General features: G+C 37.4%; 1 protein-coding gene across 1 annotated transcript in view; it reads left to right on the forward strand.

Annotated features, from left to right (window-relative positions):
- PIP4P2 (phosphatidylinositol-4,5-bisphosphate 4-phosphatase 2) overlaps positions 1 to 18355 on the forward strand; it is an 82864-nt gene that overhangs the window by 30198 nt on the left and 34311 nt on the right. Inside the window, exons 3-4 of the mRNA XM_082601151.1 lie at positions 4061 to 4167; positions 12798 to 12921. Coding sequence (XP_082457277.1) covers positions 4061 to 4167; positions 12798 to 12921 — 231 coding nt within the window. The remainder of the gene's footprint in view (positions 1 to 4060; positions 4168 to 12797; positions 12922 to 18355) is intronic.

Here is an 18355-nt window from a genome sequence, read left to right on the forward strand (position 1 = left end):
AAGAGTGGAGTCTCTGTTTCTGAGTCTCCAAAGTCTCTGCAGGAGTCCTATGGAGCTCCTGCAATCAAGTTCTTCTGGCCTTCAAAGCCAAATTGTCTGAGGGCTCCTCCTCCAATGCCAGACCCCCAAGCTGCAGAGCCTGATGTGGGGCTCAGAACTCTCACTCCTATGGGAGAACTTCTGAGATATAATTGTTCTCCAGTTTGTGGGCCACTCACCTGGGGGGGTATGGAATTTGATTATATCAGGAGTGCACCCCTTCTACTGTCTTATTGTGGTTCTTCTTATGTCTTTGGATGTAAAATATCTTTTTTAGTAGGTTCCACTCTTCTTAATCGATGGTTGTTCCATAGTTAGTTGTGATTTTTGTTTGCTCATGAGAAGAAGTAAGCTGAAGGCCCTTCTACTCTGCCATCTTGGACAGGAATTGAAAAATTCTGCAGTTTTGCATTACACATACTGTTGGTTATGCAGTTAAGCACACAAGCCCTGGAGTCAGACTGCTAGGGTTCAGATTCAGCTTCTTTCCTTTAACCTCTATGTGATTGATGGCTAATGTCTCTATCTTCATGGAATTTATACCTTTTCTTTCACCCTTAGTCTAGCTTCAGGTCCCTGAAGACCTTGTGCAGAGGACTTGCACCTAATGAGTTGGATTAGTTTGGCTTAGAGTTCCCAGGTCAGAGCTGCTCCTGATATCTGGAATTTGTGAGCTGGGCCATTGGCAGTTCACCTTGCAATTTTATTTTATGGAGTTGGCTCCTTTCTTTAAACTTCATAAACTAACTTTTGCTAGCTTCGAACTTTTCTTCTACAGTTTTGTCACCTCTTAGCCTTCATAGGATTGAATAGAGTTAGGGTCTTGCTCTGGATTAGGCTTTGGCTTAAGGGAATGTTGTATCTGGTTTGATCATCTATCCAGACTACTAAAACTTTCTCCATATCTGCAATAAGACCGTTTTGCTTTCGTATCATTTGTATGTTCACTGGAGTAGCACTTTTAGATTCCTTTGAGAACTTTTCTTTTGCATTTACAACTTGGCTCTTTTGTGCAAGAGGCTTAGCTTTTGGCCTGTCTCAGCTTTGGACATGCCTTGCTCACTAAGTTTAATCATTTCTAGCTTTTGATTTAAAGTGAGAGATGTGTGAATCTTCCTTTCACTTCAATGCTTAGAGGCCATTGTAGGGTTATTAACTGGCCTAATTTCAATATTGTTGTGTCTCGGGGAATAGGGAGGCCCAAGGAGAGGGAGAGAAAAGGGGTCACTAGGTGGAGCAGTCGGAACAGATACAACATTCTTCGATTAAGTTTGCTGTCTTATGTGGGCAAAATTTGTGGCACTCCAAAACAATCACAGTACTAACATCAAAGATCACTGATCACAGATCAAAATAACAAATATTATAATAATGAAAAACATTCCAAAATTGTGAGAATTACCAAAATTGTGACACAGAGACACAAGGTGAGCAAATGCTATTTGAAAAATGATGCTGATAGACTTGCTTGATACAAGATTGCCACAAACCTTCAATTTGTAAAATAGCACAGTATCTGCAAAGCACAATAAAGCACAGCACAGTAAAATGAGGTATGTCTGTATAAAAATAAATCTTGTCATTTGCCAAACACACATTTACTTAATGGTAACATATGTATACAGAGAAATTAAGACAAATTCTGCTTCTTGATACTTTAGATTATATTGGAACACATTCTGGATGTTTGTGAATTTTAGATAGTCAGATTCTATCTATAGTATAATTTAATAAATTGCAGATGGCTTATTGCTAACATATATATTTCTACCAAGGTTATTTACTTAAAATTCTTAAATCTTAAAAAAAATATATGTTGCAGACTTACAGAAAGCTAGAAAAATAGTAGTACATAGTATAGAGAATTCCCATGTGGGCCCCTCACCCACATTCCACAAACATTGACACTTTGCCAAAGTAGCTTTCTCTCTCTAAATAAATAAATAGTTTTTTCAAAACCTTTTAAGGTAATTGTGGACATGGTGCTCTTCTACCCCTAGACATTTTAGTGTAAATTTACTAAAATTTAGTGTAAACTTTCCTAAAAAAAAAAGGGCATTCACTTATACAATCACAGTACAGTTATCAAATTCAGGAAATTAACATTGATACAATACTGTTATTTAATCTTTTGACTTAATTCATGTTTGCCCAATTGTTCCATTAAAAAAAAAAATCTGGTCCAGGAGTCAATTTAGAATTACATGTTGTGTTTGATTATCATGTTCCTTTAATCTCCCTTAATCTGAAATTTAGTCTTTGTCTTCTATTGCCTTGACAGTTTTGAAGAGTACAGGTAAGATATTTTGTAGAATGTTCCTCATTTGGGTTTGTCTGATGTTATCTTGTGATTAAATTCAGGTTATACATTTTGGCAAGCATGCCACAGGAGTGGTGCTCTATGCCTCTCAGTGCTTCAGAGTTTATTTGCTTTAACAAGCTTAAGTCCTAGTAATGAGAGGAGTGTTTTCTTTGGTGTTATTTATTCTAACTTTTAAATTTACTGTAAAGTTAAAGAAAAAAGGAAATGCTAGCATTAGGAGCTATAATAAGTTTTTTTTAAGCTAAAAGATGCCATAAAATTAATCAATTGTATTCTAGTGAGTAAAGTTTAAGAAAATTTCAAATTTGTGATATACTCCTCTTTCCCTACTATTCTTTTTGAGCTTGCTTTTCTCAGACATATGTAAGAACCCTCAGTGAATGTTTGCCCCTGGTGAGGCAGATAAATGACCTTGTCTTGTGAACTTTAAATGGAAAACAACTCCAGGCTAATACAAACTAATTTTGAAATATGCCTTTCATAATTAAATCTCTACAGTTCCCCAAATTTTATAGAGTGTTTACCAACATTTGAGCTATTTAAAATCACCTATGATTCATCATTAATTATTAGAGAAATGCAAATCTAAACTACAATGAGGTACCACCTCACACCAGTCAGGATGGCCATCATTAAAAAGTCTAAAAATAACAAATGCTAGAGAGAGTGTGGAGGAAAAGGAACCCTCCTATGCTGTTAGTGGGAATGTAAACTGGTGCAGCCACCATGGAAAACAGTAAGGAGGTTCCCCAAAAAACTAAAAACAGAGTTGCCATATGATCCAGCAATCCTACTCTTGGGCATATACCCAGACAAGACTTTAGTTCAAAAAGGTACATGCACCTCTATGTTCATAGCAGCACTATTTACAATAGCCAAGACATGGAAACAACCTAAGTGTCCACTGACAGATGAATGGATAAAGAAGATGTGGTATATATATATATATCCATTCATCTGTCAGTGGACACTTAGGTTGTTTCCATGTCTTGGCTATTGTAAATAGTGCTGCTATGAACATATATATATATATATATATATATATATATATATATATATATATATATATATATACACACACACAATGGAATATTACTCAGCCATTGAAAAGAATGAAATAATGCCATTTGTAGCAATATGGATGCAACTAGAGATTATTATACTAAGTGAAGTAAGTCAGAAAGAGAAAGTCAAATACCATATGATATCACTTATATGTGGAATCTAAAATATGATACTATCTATGAAACAGAAAGAGACTCACAAACATAGAGAACAGACTTGTGGCTGCCAAGGGGCAGACGGATTGAGGAGGGAAGGATTGGGAGGTTGGGACTAGTAGATGCAAACTATTATATATAGGATGGATAAACAACAAGGTTCTATTTTATAGCACAGGGAACTATATTCAATATCCTGTGTTAAACCATAATGGAAAATAATATGAAAAAGAATATAAATATGTATAACTGAGTCATTTTGCTGTACAGCAGAAATTAACACGGCATTGTAAATCAACTATACTTCAATAAAATTTAAAAAAAATCACTTAACGATGCACTTTTCCTTAATGTGTACTTTGGTAGCACTATGGGGAGCCTTAGATTTTAAGAATCATTTCCATTTTATATACAAACAAGTTTTGGCAATATGTACTTGGGTTAATTTGCTGTGTTTATATTTTCTTCTCTTATATAGCCAATCAAAAACCCCCCAACAGGGAAGAAGTATGTTAGATGCCCTTGTAATTGTCTTCTCATTTGTAAGGACACATCACGGCGAATAGGATGTCCAAGACCCAACTGGTAAGACATAAATATTCATTCATTCATTCATTTGTTCATTCAACAAGTACTTATTAAAGATTCATTATGTGGCAGGTTTAGTTCTAAACAGTCTTTCTCCTCAAAGTAATTATATGACCTACAGCATTTTTTGCTTTGTTAAAGGAATAATACTACTTAGTTTGAAAATAATGGTTAGAGTTATTATTTTTTTTATTTGCTGTTATTTTTATTTCCAGCTTATAGATGACAAATCAGAAGCTCTGAGAGAGAAAATAAATAGTTCAAATCAGTGCTTTTTAAACTTTTGGCTGTGATGCCAAGTGTAAAATACATTTTATTTTACAACCCAAAATTCATATGCGTTCATCTACATACATACATACACACACTCATATATTTGAAACAAAAGTTTCACAAAGAAAACTTACTTTTGCTATATGCAGTGCACTCAGATTTTTTCGTATTTTACTTACTCTGTTTCTGCCCATTTATCAATTTCTTTCTTTCTTTTTTTTTTAAACATCTTTATTGGAGTATAATTGCTTTACAATGGTGTGTTAGTTTCTGCTTTATAACAAAGTAAATCAGCTATACATATACATATATCCCCATATCTCTTTCCTCTTGCATCTGCCTCCATCCCACCCTCCCTATTCCACCCCTCTAGGTGGTCACAAAGCACCGAGCTGATCTCCCTGTGCTACACAGCTGCTTCCCACTAGCTATGTATTTTACATTTGGTAGTGTATATATGTCCATGCCACTATCTCACTTTGTCCTAGCTTACCCTTCCCCCTCCCCGTGTCCTCAAGTCCATTCTCTAGTAGGTCTGCGTCTATTCCCATCTTGCCCCTAGGTTCTTCATAACTTTTTTTTTTTTTTAGATTCCATATATATGTGTTAGCATACAGTATTTGTTTTTCCCTTTCTGACTTACTTCACTCTGTATGACAGACTCTAGGTCCATCCACCTCACTACAAATAACTCAAATTTGTTTCTTTTTATGGCTGAGTAATATTCCATTGTATATATGTGCCACATCTTCTTTACCCATTCATCTGTTGATGGACACTTAGGTTGCTTCCATGTCCTGGCTATTGTAAATACAGCTTCAATGTACATTGTGGCACATGTCTCTTTTTGAATTATGATTTTCTCCGGTATATGTCCAGTGGGGGGATTCCTGGGTCGTATGGAAGTTCTACTTTTAGTTTTTTAAGGAACCTCCATACTGTCCACCAGGTGGCTGTATCAATTTACATTCCCACCAACAGTGCAAGAGGGTTCACTTTTCTCCACATCCTCTCTGGCATTTATTGTTTGTAGATTTTTTGATGATGGCCATTCTGACTGGTGTGAGATGATATCTGATTGTAGTTTTGATTTGTATTTCTCTAATGATTAATGATGCTGAGCATTCTTTCATGTGTTTGTTGGCAATCTGTATGTCTTCTTTGGAGAAATGTCTACTTAGGTCTTCTGCCCATTTTTGGATTGGGTTGTTTGTTTTTTTGATATTGAGCTGCATGAACTGCTCTTAAATTTTGGAGATTAATCCTTTGTCAGTTGCTTCATTTACAAATATTTTCTCCCATTCTGAGGGCTGTCTTTTGGTCTTGTTTCCTTTTCTGTGCATAAGCTTTTAAGTTTCATTAGGTCCCACTTGTTTATTTTATTTACTTTTTATTTCCATTTCTCTAGGAGGTGGGTCAAAAAGGATCTTGCTGTGATTTATGTCACAGAGTGTTCTACCTGTGTTTTCCTCTAAGAGTTTGATAGGGTCTGGCCTTACATTTAGGTCTTTAATCCATTTTGAGTTTAGTCTTTTGTATGGTGTTAGGGATGGTTCTAATTTCATTCTTTTACATGTAGCAGTCCAGTGTTCCCAGCACCAATTATTGAATATGCTGTCTTTTCTCCATTGTATATTCTTGCCTCCTTTATCAAACATAAGGTGACCATATGTGTGTGGGTTTATCTCTGGGCTTTTGATTCTGTTCCATTGATCTATATTTCTGTTTTTGTGCCAGTACCATACCATCTTGATTACTGTGGCTTTGTAGTATAGTCTGAAGTCAGGGAGTCTGATTCCTCCAGCTCCATTTTTTTTTTTTCTCAAGATTGCTTTGGCTATTCGGGGTCTTTTATGTTTCCATACAAATTGTGAAATTTTGTCTTCCAGTTCTGTGAAAAATGCCAGTGGTAGTTTGATAGGGATTGCATTGAATCTGTAGATTGTTTTGGGTAGTAGAGTCATTTTCACAATGTTGATTATTCCAATCCAAGAACATGGTATATGTCTCAATCTATTTGTATCATCTTTAATTTCTTTCATCAGTGTCTTTAATTTTCTGCATACAGGTCTTTTGTCTCCTTAGGTAGGTTTATTCCTAGGTATTTTATTCTTTTTGTTGCAGTGGTAAATGGGAGTGTTTTCTTGATTTCATTTTCAGATTTTTCATCATTAGTGTATAGGAAAGCAAGAGATTTCTGTGCATTAATTTTGTATCCTGCTACTTTACCAAATTCATTGATTAGCTCTAGTAGTTTTCTGGTAGCATCTTTAGGATTCTCTATGTATAGTATCATGTCATCTGCAAACAGTGACAGCTTTACTTCTTCTTTTCTGCTTTTGATTCCTTTTATTTCTTTTCCTTCTCTGATTGCATTGGCTAAAACTTCCAAAACTATGTTGAAAAATAGAGGTGAGAGTGGGCAACCTTGTCTTCTTCCTGATCTTATGGAAATGGTTTCAGTTTTTTGCCATTGAGGATGATGTTGGCTGTGGGTTTGTCACATATGGCCTTTATTATATTGAGGTAAGTTCCCTCTATGCCTACTTTCTGGAGGGTTTTTATCATAACTGGGTGTTGAATTTTTTTGAATGCTTTCTCTGCATCTATTGAATTGATCATATGGTTTTTCTCCTTCAATTTGTTAATATGGTGTATCACATTGATTGATTTGCATTTATTGAAGAATCCTTGAATTCCTGGCATAAACCCTACTTGATCATGGTGTATGATCCTCTTAATGTGCTGCTGGATTCTGTTTGCTAGTATTTTGTTGAGGATTTTTGCATCTATGTTCATCAGTGATATTGGCCTGTAGTTTCCTTTCTTTGTGACATCTTTGTCTGGTTTTGGTATCAGGGTGATGGTGGCCTCATAGAATGAGTTTGGGAGTGTTCCTCCCTCTGCTATATTTTGGAAAAGTTTGAGAAAGATAGGTGTTAACTGTTCTCTAAATCTTTGATAGAATTAACCTGTGAAGTCATCTTGTCCTGGGCTTTTGTTTATTGGAAGATTTTTAATCACAGTTTTAGTTCAGTGCTTGTGATTGGTCTGTTCATATTTTCTATTTCTTCCTGATTCAGTCTTGGCAGGTTGTGCATTTCTAAGAATTTGTCCATTTCTTCCAGGTTGTCCATTTTATTGGCATACAGTTGCTTATAGTAATCTCTCATGATCCTTTGTACTTCTACTGTCAGTTGTTAATTCTCCTTTTTGATTTCTAGTTCTATTGATTTGAGTCTTCTCCCTTTTTTTCTTGATGAGTCTGGCTAATGGTTTATCAATTTTGTTTATCTTCTCAAAGAACCAGCTTTTAGTTTTATTGATCTTTGCCACCATTTCCTTCATTTCTTTTTCATTTATTTCTGATCAGATCTTTATGATTTCTTTTCTTCTGCTAAGTTTTGGGTGTTTTTGTTCTTCTTTCTCTAATTGTTCTACATGTAAGGTTAGGTTGTTTATTTGAGATGTTTATTGTTTCTTAGAGTAGGATTGTACTGCTATAAACTTCCCTCTTAGAACTGCTTTTGCTCCATCCCATAGGCTTTGGCTTGTCGTGTTTTCATTGTCATTTGTTTCTAGGTGTTTTTGATTTCCTCCTTGATTTCTTCAGTGATCTCTTGGTTATGAAGTAGTGTATTGTTTAGCCTCCATGTGTTTGTATTTTTTACAGATTTTTACCTAATCTCATAGCATTGTGGTCAGAAAAGAAACTTGATACGATTTCAATTTTCTTAAATTTACCAAGGCTTGATTTGTGAACCAACATATGATTTATCCTGGAGAATATTCCACGAGCACTTGAGAAGAAAGTGTATTCTGTTGTTTTCGGAGGGAATGTCCTAAAAGTATCAATTAAGTCCATCTTGTTTAATGTGTGATTTAAAGCTTGTGTTTCCTTATTCATTTTGATTTTGGATGATCTGTCCATTGGTGAAATTGGGTGTTAAAGTCCCCTACTATATTGTGTTACTGTCGATTTCCCCTTTTATGGCTGTTAGCCTTTGCCTTATGTATTGAGGTGCTCCTATGTTGGGTGCATAAATATTTTCAATTGTTATATCTTCTTCTTGGTTTGATCCATTGATCATTATGTAGTGTTCTTCTTTGTCTCTTGTAGTAGTCTTTATTTTAAAGTCTACTTTGTCTGATATGAGAATTGCTACTTCAGCTTTGTTTTGATTTCCGATTGCATGGAATATCTTTTGCCATCCCGTCACTTTCAGTCTGTATGTGTCCTTAAGTCTGAATTGGGTCTCTTGTAGACAGCATATATATGGGTCTGGTTGTTTATCGATTCATCTAGTCTATGTCTCTTGGTGGGAGCATTTAATACAATTACATTTAAGGTAATTATTGATATGTATGTTCCTATTACCATTTTCTTTATTGTTTTGGGTTTGTTACTGTAGATCTTTTCCTTCTCTTGTGTTTCCTGCCTAGAGAAGTTCCTTTAGCATTTATTTTAAAGCTGGTTTGGTGGTGCTGAATTCTCTTAGCTTTTGCTTGTTTGTAAAGGTTTTAATTTCTCCATCAAATCTGAATGAGATCCTTGCTGTGTAGAGTAATCTTAGTTGTACATTTTTCCCTTTCATCACTTTAAATATGTCCTGCCACTCCCTTCTGGCTTGCAGAGTTTCTGTTGAAAGATCAGCTATTAACCTTATGAGGATTCCCTTGTATGTTGTTTTTCCCTTGCTGCTTTTAATCTTTTTTTTCTTTTTATTTAATTTTTGATTGTTTGACTAATATGTGTCTTGGCGTCTTTCTCCTTGGACTTATCTTGTATGGGACTCTCTGTGCTTCCTGGACTTGAGTAACTATTTCCTTTCCCATATTAGGGAAGTTTTCAACAATAATCTCTTCCAATATTTTCTCAGTCCCTTTCTTTTTCCTTCTTCTTCTGGGACCCCTATTATTTCAAAAGTTGGTGCATTTAATGTTGTGCCAGAGGTCTCTGAAACTGTCCTCAATTCTTTTCCTTGGTTTTTCTTTATTCTGCTCTGCATTAGTTATTTCCACTATTTTATCTTCCAGGTCACTTATCCTTTCTTCTGCCTCAGTTATTCTGCTATTGAGCCCTTCTAGAAATTTTTTAATTTCATTTATTGTGTTGTTCATCATTGTTTGGTTTGGTGTTTAGTTCTTCTAGGTCCTTTGTAAACGTTTATTTTATTTTCTCCATTCTATTTCCAGGATTTTGTATTATCTTTACTCTCATTATTCTGAATTCTTTTTCAGGTAGACTTCCTATTTCCTCCTCATTTGTTAGGTGTGCTTGGTTTGCACCTTGCTCCTTCATCTGCTGTGTTTCTCTGTCTTCTCATTTTGCTTCAGTTCCTGTGTTTGGGGTCTCCTTTTCGCAGACTGCAAGTTCATAGTTCCCGTTGCTTTTGCTGTCTGCCCCAAGTGGCTAAGGTTGGTTCAGTTGGTTGTGTAGGCTTCCTGGGGACTAGTGCCTGTGTTCTGGTGGATGATGCTGGATCCTGTCTTTCTAGTGGGCAGGTCCAAATCTGGTGGTGTGTTTTGGGGTGTCTGACCTTTTTATGATTTTAGCCAGCCTCTCTGCTAATGGATGGCATTGTGTTCCTGTCTTGCTAGTTGTTTGGCATAGTGTGTCCAGCACTGTAGCTTGCTGGTTGTTGAGTGGAGCTGGGTCTTGGTGTTGAGATGGAGATCTCTGGGAGATTTTCCCCGTTTAATATTACTTGGAGCTGTGTGGTCTCTGGTGGACCAATGTCCTGAACTTGGCTCTCCCACCTCAGAGGCACAGCCCTGATGCCTGGCTGGAGCACCAAGAGCCTATTATTCATACAGCTGAGAATAAAAGACAGAAAGAAAGAAAGAAAGAAAGAAAGAAAGAAAGAAAGAAAGAAAGAAAGAAAGAAAGAAAGAGAGAGGAAGGAAGGAAGTACTGAAGGAAGGAAGGAAGGAGAAAGAAAGAAAGGTCAAATAAAATGAAATAAAAGAAAATAAAATGAAATAAAATAAAATAAAGTTATTAAAATAAAAAAATTAAAAAATTAAAAAGTAAGGAAAAATAAAGAAAGAAGGAAGAGAGCAAACAAACCCAAAAACAAATCCACAAATTGATAACATGCGCTAAAATCTATACTAAGAAAAGAAAAGAAAAAAAAAAGAAAAATGGGCAGACAGAATCCTAGGACTCACGGTAAAAGCAGAGCAATACAGACAAAATCACACACAGAAGCATACACATACACACTCACAAGAAGTGAAAAATGGAAATATATATATATATATATCCTTTCTCCCAATGTCCACCTCCTCAGTTTGGTGTGATTAATTGTCTATTCAGGTATTCCACAGACGCAGGGTACATCAAGTTGACTGTTGAGGTTTAATCCACTGCTCCTGAGACTGCTGGGAGAAATTTCCCTTTCTCTTCTTTTTTCGCACTGCTCCTTGTGTTTAGCTTTGGATCTGGCCCCACTTCTGAGTGTAGGTCACCTGAGGGCGTCTATTCTTTGCTCAGACAGGACGCGGTTAAAGGAGCTGTTGATTCGGGGGCTCTGGCTCACTCAGGCCGAGGGAGGGAGGGGTACGGAATGTGGAGTGAGCCTGTGGCAGCAGAGGCCGACATGACGTTGCAATAGCCTGAGGCATGCCGTGTGTTCTCCCGGGGAAGTTGTCCCTGAATCACAGGACCCTGGCAGTGGTGGGCTGCACAGGCTCACGGAAGGGGAGGTGTGGAGAGTGACCTGTGCTTGCACACAGGTTTCTTGGTGGCAGCAGCAGCAGCCTTAGCCTCTCTTGCCCGTCTCTGGGGTCTGTGCTGATAGCCGTGGCTCGTGCCCATCTCTGGAGCTCCTTTAAGCGTTGCTCTTTATCCCCTCTCCTCGTGCACCACAAAACAAAGAGGCAAGAAAAAAGTCTCTTGCCTCTTCAGTAGCTCCAGACCTTTTCCCAGACTCCCTCCTGGCTAGCTGTGGTTCACTAGCCCCCTTCAGGCTGTGTTTATGCAGCCAACCCCTGTCATCTCCCTGGGATCTGACTGAAGCTGGAGCCTCAGCTCCCAGCCCCCACCTGCCCCGGCGGGTGAGCAGACAAGCGTCTCAGTCTGGTGAGTGCTGGTCAGCACTGGTCCTCTGTGTGGGAATCTCTCCGCTTTGCCCTCTACACCCCTGTTGCTGCACTCTCCTTCATTGCTCTGAAGCTTACCCCCTCGGCCACCCTCAGTCTCCGCCCATGAAGGGGCTTCCTATTGTGTAGGAACCTTTCCTCCTTCACAGCTCCCTCCCACTGGTGCAGGTCCTGTCCCTATTCTTTTTGTCTCTGTTTTTTCTTTTTTCTTTTGCCCTACCCAGGTACGTGGGGAGTTTCTTGTGTTTTGGGAGGTCTGAGGTCGTCTGCCAGTGTTCAGTAGGTGTTCTGTAGGGGTTGTTCCACATGTAGATGTATTTCTGATGTATTTGTGGGGAGGAAGGTGATCTCTACATCTTACTCTTCCACCATCTTGAATCCCCTCTGGTTACAGTTATTTGTAAACTAATGTTCTTGAATAAGCAATGAAAGTTTTCTTGATGTTACATAACTACTTAATAGATTGTAATAAATCAGTGACTCATGTTTTATTAAAAATAAACAATTGGTTTATCTTTGACATATTTCATCTTACGTTGGAAGTGTTTTAGTAATCATTGTATACTTTAAATTGTGTTATTGCACTAGTCTTTGCTGAATATAAGCTATGCAATAAATTCTGTAGTCATGTGCCTCTGCCAAATGGCATATGGAAGTGCACAGATAGCAGTATATCAAAACCTTAACTGTGTTTTGTTTCTGTGTTTTCTGTCTTTTTGACCATTATGTGAATCATTTGCAAACCCATCTGATGGTATCCTGGGAAACAGAAAGGAAAGGAGCCTACCATGGTCCTTTCTGTCCAACTCAAATTAAACAGACATTAAGGAGTACCAGCCTACCCAGAGAAATTTGGTTGTGACTCAGCACTTTGGTACATTAATGGCACACATATATCTGTTAATGTACACTATTTTAACTTATTTAGTCTTTTACTCAAGTTGTCTTCCTAGATAGGGTAAGATAAGGAATGATAGATTTGAATTTACAAGAACTTGGAAACAGTAGTTAAATGGTTCCTAAGATGATTTGATTCGGTCCAATTCCAACTAATTTTTTTGCTTTTGAAATATTGACTGTTGCTGTTTTCTGTGATTTTGGCTCTAAAGGCTGACATTTAATTCACTTAATTTATAAAACAAGTATAACCTATTTTCAATGGTATATTCCATGTTTTTGGCCCCATAGTGTAGGTTTTGCTCTCAGTCCATTTGTGGTATAATGAAGTTGTTTCCTTTCTGTTTCCACAGTAGACGCATAATTAACCTTGGCCCAGTAATGCTTATTTCTGAAGAACAGCCAGCTCAACCTGCATTGCCAGTCCAACCAGAAGGTACAAGAGTGGTGTGTGGGCACTGTGGAAACACGTTCTTGGTACGTAACAAGACATTTGTGACAGGGACATCAATCTGTAAATGTAGGTCTTGATCACACAGATTTGACCACTGCTCATAGTCTTATAGTTTTGTCTAAGTGCAAATTGATCAAAAGATTAAAATAGAGCCTTTTTTAGAAAGACAGTTAATCAGAGCCACAACTAGGATGCACTACATTGCTTGTGAGTTACATATAAGGTGCATCCCCTGACTGATTCATTTGCAAAAAGGGCCTCTCTGGGTAGGCTAATAACAAACAAGAATGCTGTGCTCCAGGCAGAGCAACATGGGTATCCTGGCTTAGTGAGCAACTGAATCTACCTCCTACCCCCATCTCCTCAGCAGAGTGCAAAATGCACACTCTCATGCAGTGGCCTTGTTTCATGGTTCTGGATTCAAGATATATTCTCATTATAATGTATCAAATTTTTTTCTGATTTTTATATATGAAACTTGGAATAATAGGAATTAACTGTGGTATCCATAATTAGATAAATTATTGGATAAAAAATAAAGTATAAGTAGTTTGACATGAACAATTAGATAAATTATTGAATAAAAATAAAGTATAAGTAGTTTGACATGAACAAAAGTTATAGGAGTTCTTGTTTTACTACTTTTAACTTTAACCCTAAGCTTGATTTTAAAATGTTAATTTCGTAATGACTTACCTCATCAGGAAGAATAAAAACAGGTTTTCTTTTGTTATTTAGCCTCCAAAGGAGACAAAAGATTTTCCTTAGAACCTAACTACTAAAGGAACCTTCCAGAGTATAGGCATGGGGAGAGCTGAGGTTGCAGTGGTTTATAAACAAGACCTGCTGTCACTAAGGGATGAATAAGCTTAAGAAAGGGTAGACTGTTTGCTCTTTTTCCCTTCTAATTTTTATTTTTGATAAGGTAATTCATGTATAATAATTTCACATGTCAAATAGGACTGTAAAGCTTAAAGGGAAAATGGTCGTCATCTCTTTACCTAACACAACCCCAATTTTCATCCCCCAAATACTTTTGACTCTTTCAGCTGCTCTTCTGGTATGTTCTCCCATGTGTTTAAATTGTTTGCTTATTTTATTTCTTTTTGATTAAGCAGTTTTAGATATTACCTATTACTTTGTAAAACGCAGGTTGAAGATTTAGCACTCTTACCACCCTGCCTGCTCTCATAGTCCTTTCTCCACTTCCATACTCCCAGTAGAGTTATAATATTTTATATGATTAATAATTAGTCTTTACATTTTTTATGATTAGGTAAATTGCGTTCACAGCTGAGCCAAGTAATATATTACATTTCTCTCCTGTATGGCTCTTAAATATTTCTTGGATTTGTTAATAATTGTCCCTCCCTCTTTTAGATTTGTTTTAATTTTTTATGTACAAATCACTAGTTCTTCTCATGTTCTTTCATAGAACTACAAAATTCCTGTCAATATAGTCAAATGGGTCAAGGAATCTATTATTTAGACTTCCTCCTACACAGCTGTCATCCTGTGACTTCCCTTCACCTTATCTTAGGACTTCCTATTACCTCTTTCCTGTATTGGGTCCTCTGCCATCCTTACAGTTCTTGGCTTATTACTTTATTTTGTTGGAGCACATCCTCTCTTAGCTTCTGAGAAAAGATGCAGAGAAATAAATTTGAACCCTTTTACTTCTTAAACAGGTTTTAATCTAACCCTACTTTCATGTTATAATTTGTCCAGATGTAAAATTATAGGTTGCCAATTCTTTCCTCAGAAATTTGAGGGCTTTGTTCCACTGTTGATGGGAAGATCAACTGCTGTTGTGGCTCCTAACCCTTTCCATGTGACCTATTTTTCTCTCTTTATTTTCTCTTATTTTCCTCTTTCATTTCTCCAAGGTTCTGAAATAGTATTAGAATGTGCCTTAGGGAGGATCTTTTTGACTTCATTGTCTGGCTACTCAGGATCTTTTTGACCTCATTATCTGGCTACTTTTATGATCCACTCCATTTTCTTTCTTCCATCTTTCTACAACCCCTGAGATTAGATCACCTGAATTGACATACACACTCTCTCTCTTTCTCTCTCATTTTTTTTAACATATTTTTCAGTTTTGGCTTTTTCTTTTACTTACAGGGAAATTTCCTCAACTATATCTTCTAAACTTAATTAAAATTTTAAATTTCAGATGATCTAAATTAATTTTTAATTTCTAAGAGTTCTCCTGTGTTCTCTGATTAATTTTTCTTTTTTCTAAATCACATTATCTTCTTTATGGCATCTTTCTGAAGCTATTAATTATGTTTTCTGAGGTATTATTCTTCTTTATGCCTTGTCTCTATTTTCTCTCCATTGTTTCTATTTGTTTTTCTTTTCTGATAGAGGTTTTAATGAGAAGCTCACTTATATATGAGAGCAAGTTACTGATTGGAATCTCTAAGTATGCAGCAGGGGCTAAGCTGTTACTCCTTCCTTCCTTCCCTCCCTCCCTCTTCCTTTCTCTTCTCTCTCCTCCTCCTCCTCATCTTTCTTCTTCCTCTTCTCCTTTTTCTCTTTTCTTGAAGAACTGCCAACTATTAGTATCAATAAGTCTTTTTTTTTTTTTTTTTTTTTAGGGCAGGTTTCTCTGGGGAGTAATCCTCTGACCTCTTGTAAGAGGTATATCTGGGAGACAGCATTCTAGGAGCTAAGAAAGGATAACAGGGATGAAGGTCTCATCTACTGTTCAGACTGTAGACTTATTTAACTCCTTTGTTTTTAGAATGGTGTTTTATTCTTGCCTTCTGCTGTGCCTGGTGTTCTTAAGTTCACAGTCCTTCTAGCTCAATTTCTCTGAGAGAATAAATCACTCTTCTCTTGCATGTGTTGGGGAGGGAGGGATTTTTTGTTTTGTGATATGGAGGGAAGAGTCTAGAACTGATACTCCTGTTTTTATCACTACCCCTAACTCCCATCTTTGAAAGCACCTTGGAGTCCCAAGGTCTGAACTATTTTGTAGTTCTTCAGTTGAATCAGCCTGCTTTTCATTGGATACCTCTCTTTAGGCAATCAAGTTTCAGGATCCCTTTCAGTTTGTTACCAAGTCTCCATCAGCTTTCCATTGTCTGAACATTCAAGGTCATTTCTTTTCGGATTCTATTTGTCCTTATGGTATTACACATTTGTAAATACAATTTACTGTCATTTTAATCAGGTTTTGGAAAGGAAATAGAAATGCATGCATTTGTCCAATTTATTACATTTAACCAGAATTTCTATGATTTTGCTGATCTACTAGGATAAGATAAATCTTCCTTGCATTTATATTTTATTGATTAAGTCAGTGACCAAGTACATCAATTAGGGGATATATTAGGTGGGGATAGTGAAAATATTTCTTTTTTAAAAATTTCTTTTAAAAAATCACTATTGAGAATTAGGTTTGGATTTGGGTCCTGGCCGTACTAAAGCCTGACTATGTGATGCTGGGCAAGTTATGTAACTTTGCCAAATTCTGGTTTCCTCATCTGAAAATGGGGAGAATAATTGCATCTTCACAAGATTGCTGAGAGCAGTAGTAAAGACATTTGTCCAAAGTTTGTGACAGTGGAAGCTGGCCTTGTGGCTGACAGGGTCTTGGTGCACCGGCTGGGTGTCAGGACTGTGTCTCTGAGGTGGGAGAGCCAAGTTGAGGACATTGGTCCACCAGAGGCCTTCTGGTTCCATGTAATATCAAATGGCGAGAGCTCTCCCAGAGATCTCCATCTCAATGCTAAGACCCAGCTGCACTCAACAACCAGCAAGCTACAGTGCTGGACGTCCTATGCCGAACAACTAGCAAGACAGGAACAAAACCCCACCCATTAGCAGAGAGCCTGCCTAAAATCATAATAAGGTCACAGACACCCCAAAACACACCACTGGATGTGGTCCTGCCACCAGAAAGGCAAGATCCAGCCTCATCCACCAGAACACAGGCACTAGTCCCCTCCACCAGGAAGCCTACACAACCCACTGAACCAACCTTAGCCACTGGAGGCCGACACCAAAAGCAATGGGAACTACGAAACTGCAGCCTGCAAAAAGGAGACCCCAAACACAGTAAGTTAAGCAAAATGAGAAGACAGAGAAACACAGAGCAGATAAAGGGGCAAGGTAAAAACCCACCAGACCAAACAAATGAAGATGAAATAGGTAGTCTACCTGAAAAAGAATTCAGAATAAAGATAGTAAAGATGATCCAAAATCTTCGAAATAGAATGGAGAAAATACAAGAAACTGAGGCAGAAGAACGGATAAGTGACCTGGAAGATAAAATAGTGGAAATAACTACTGCAGAGCAGAATAAAGAAAAAAATAATGAAAATAATTGAGGACAGTCTCAGAGACCTCTGGGACAACATTAAATGCACCAACATTTGAATTATAGGGGTCCCAGAAAAAGAAGAGAAAAAGAAAGGGACTGAGAAAATATTTGAAGAGATTATAGTTGAAAACTTCCCTAATATGGGAAATGAAGTAGTCAATCAAGTTTAGGAAGTGCAGAGAGTGCCATACAGGATAAATCTAAGGAGAAACATGCCAAGACAAATATTAATCAAGCTATCAAAAATTAAATACAAACAAAAAATATTAAAAGCAGCAGAGGAAAAACAACAAATGACATGCAAGGGAATCCCATAAGGTTAACAGCTGATCTCTCAGCAGAAACTCTGCAAGCCACAAGTTTCTGGCAGGACGTATTTAAAGTGATGAAAGAAGAATAAAATACCTAGGAATAAACTTACCTAAGGAGACAAAAGACCTGTATGCATTTTTCACAGAACTAGAACAAAAACTTTCACAATTTGTATGGAAACACAAAAGACCCCGAACTTGGGCTTACCTGGTGGCACAGTGGTTGAGAATCCACCTGCCAATGCAGGGGACACGGATTCGTGCCCCGGTCTGGGAAGATCCCACATGCCACGGAGTGGCTAGGCCCGTGAGCCATGGCCACTGAGCCTGCACATCCAGAGCCTGTGCTCCACGATGGGAGAGGCCACAATAGTGAAAGGCCTGCATACCACACACACACACACACACAAAAATAGACCCCGAACAGCCAAAGCAAACTTGAGAAAAAACATGGAGCTGGAGGAATCAGGCTCCTGGACTTCAGACTATAATGAAGCTACAGTAATCAAGACAGTATGGTACTGGCACAAAATGGAACAGGATAGATAACCCAGAGAGAAACCCACGCACATATGGTCATCTTATCTTTGATAAGGAGACAAGAATATACGATGGAGAAAAGATAGCGTCTTCAATATGTGGTGCTGGGAAAACTGGACAGGTACATGTAAGAGAATGAAATTAGAACACTCCTTAACAACATTCACAAAAATAAACTCATAATGGATTAAAGACCTAAATGTAAGGCCAGACACTGTAAAACTCTTACAGGAAAACACAGGCAGAACACTCTATGACATAAATCACAGCAAG

The sequence above is a fragment of the Mesoplodon mirus genome, assembly GCF_964341445.2.
Source record: "Mesoplodon mirus genome assembly, chromosome: 16".
Lineage (NCBI taxonomy): Eukaryota > Metazoa > Chordata > Mammalia > Artiodactyla > Ziphiidae > Mesoplodon > Mesoplodon mirus.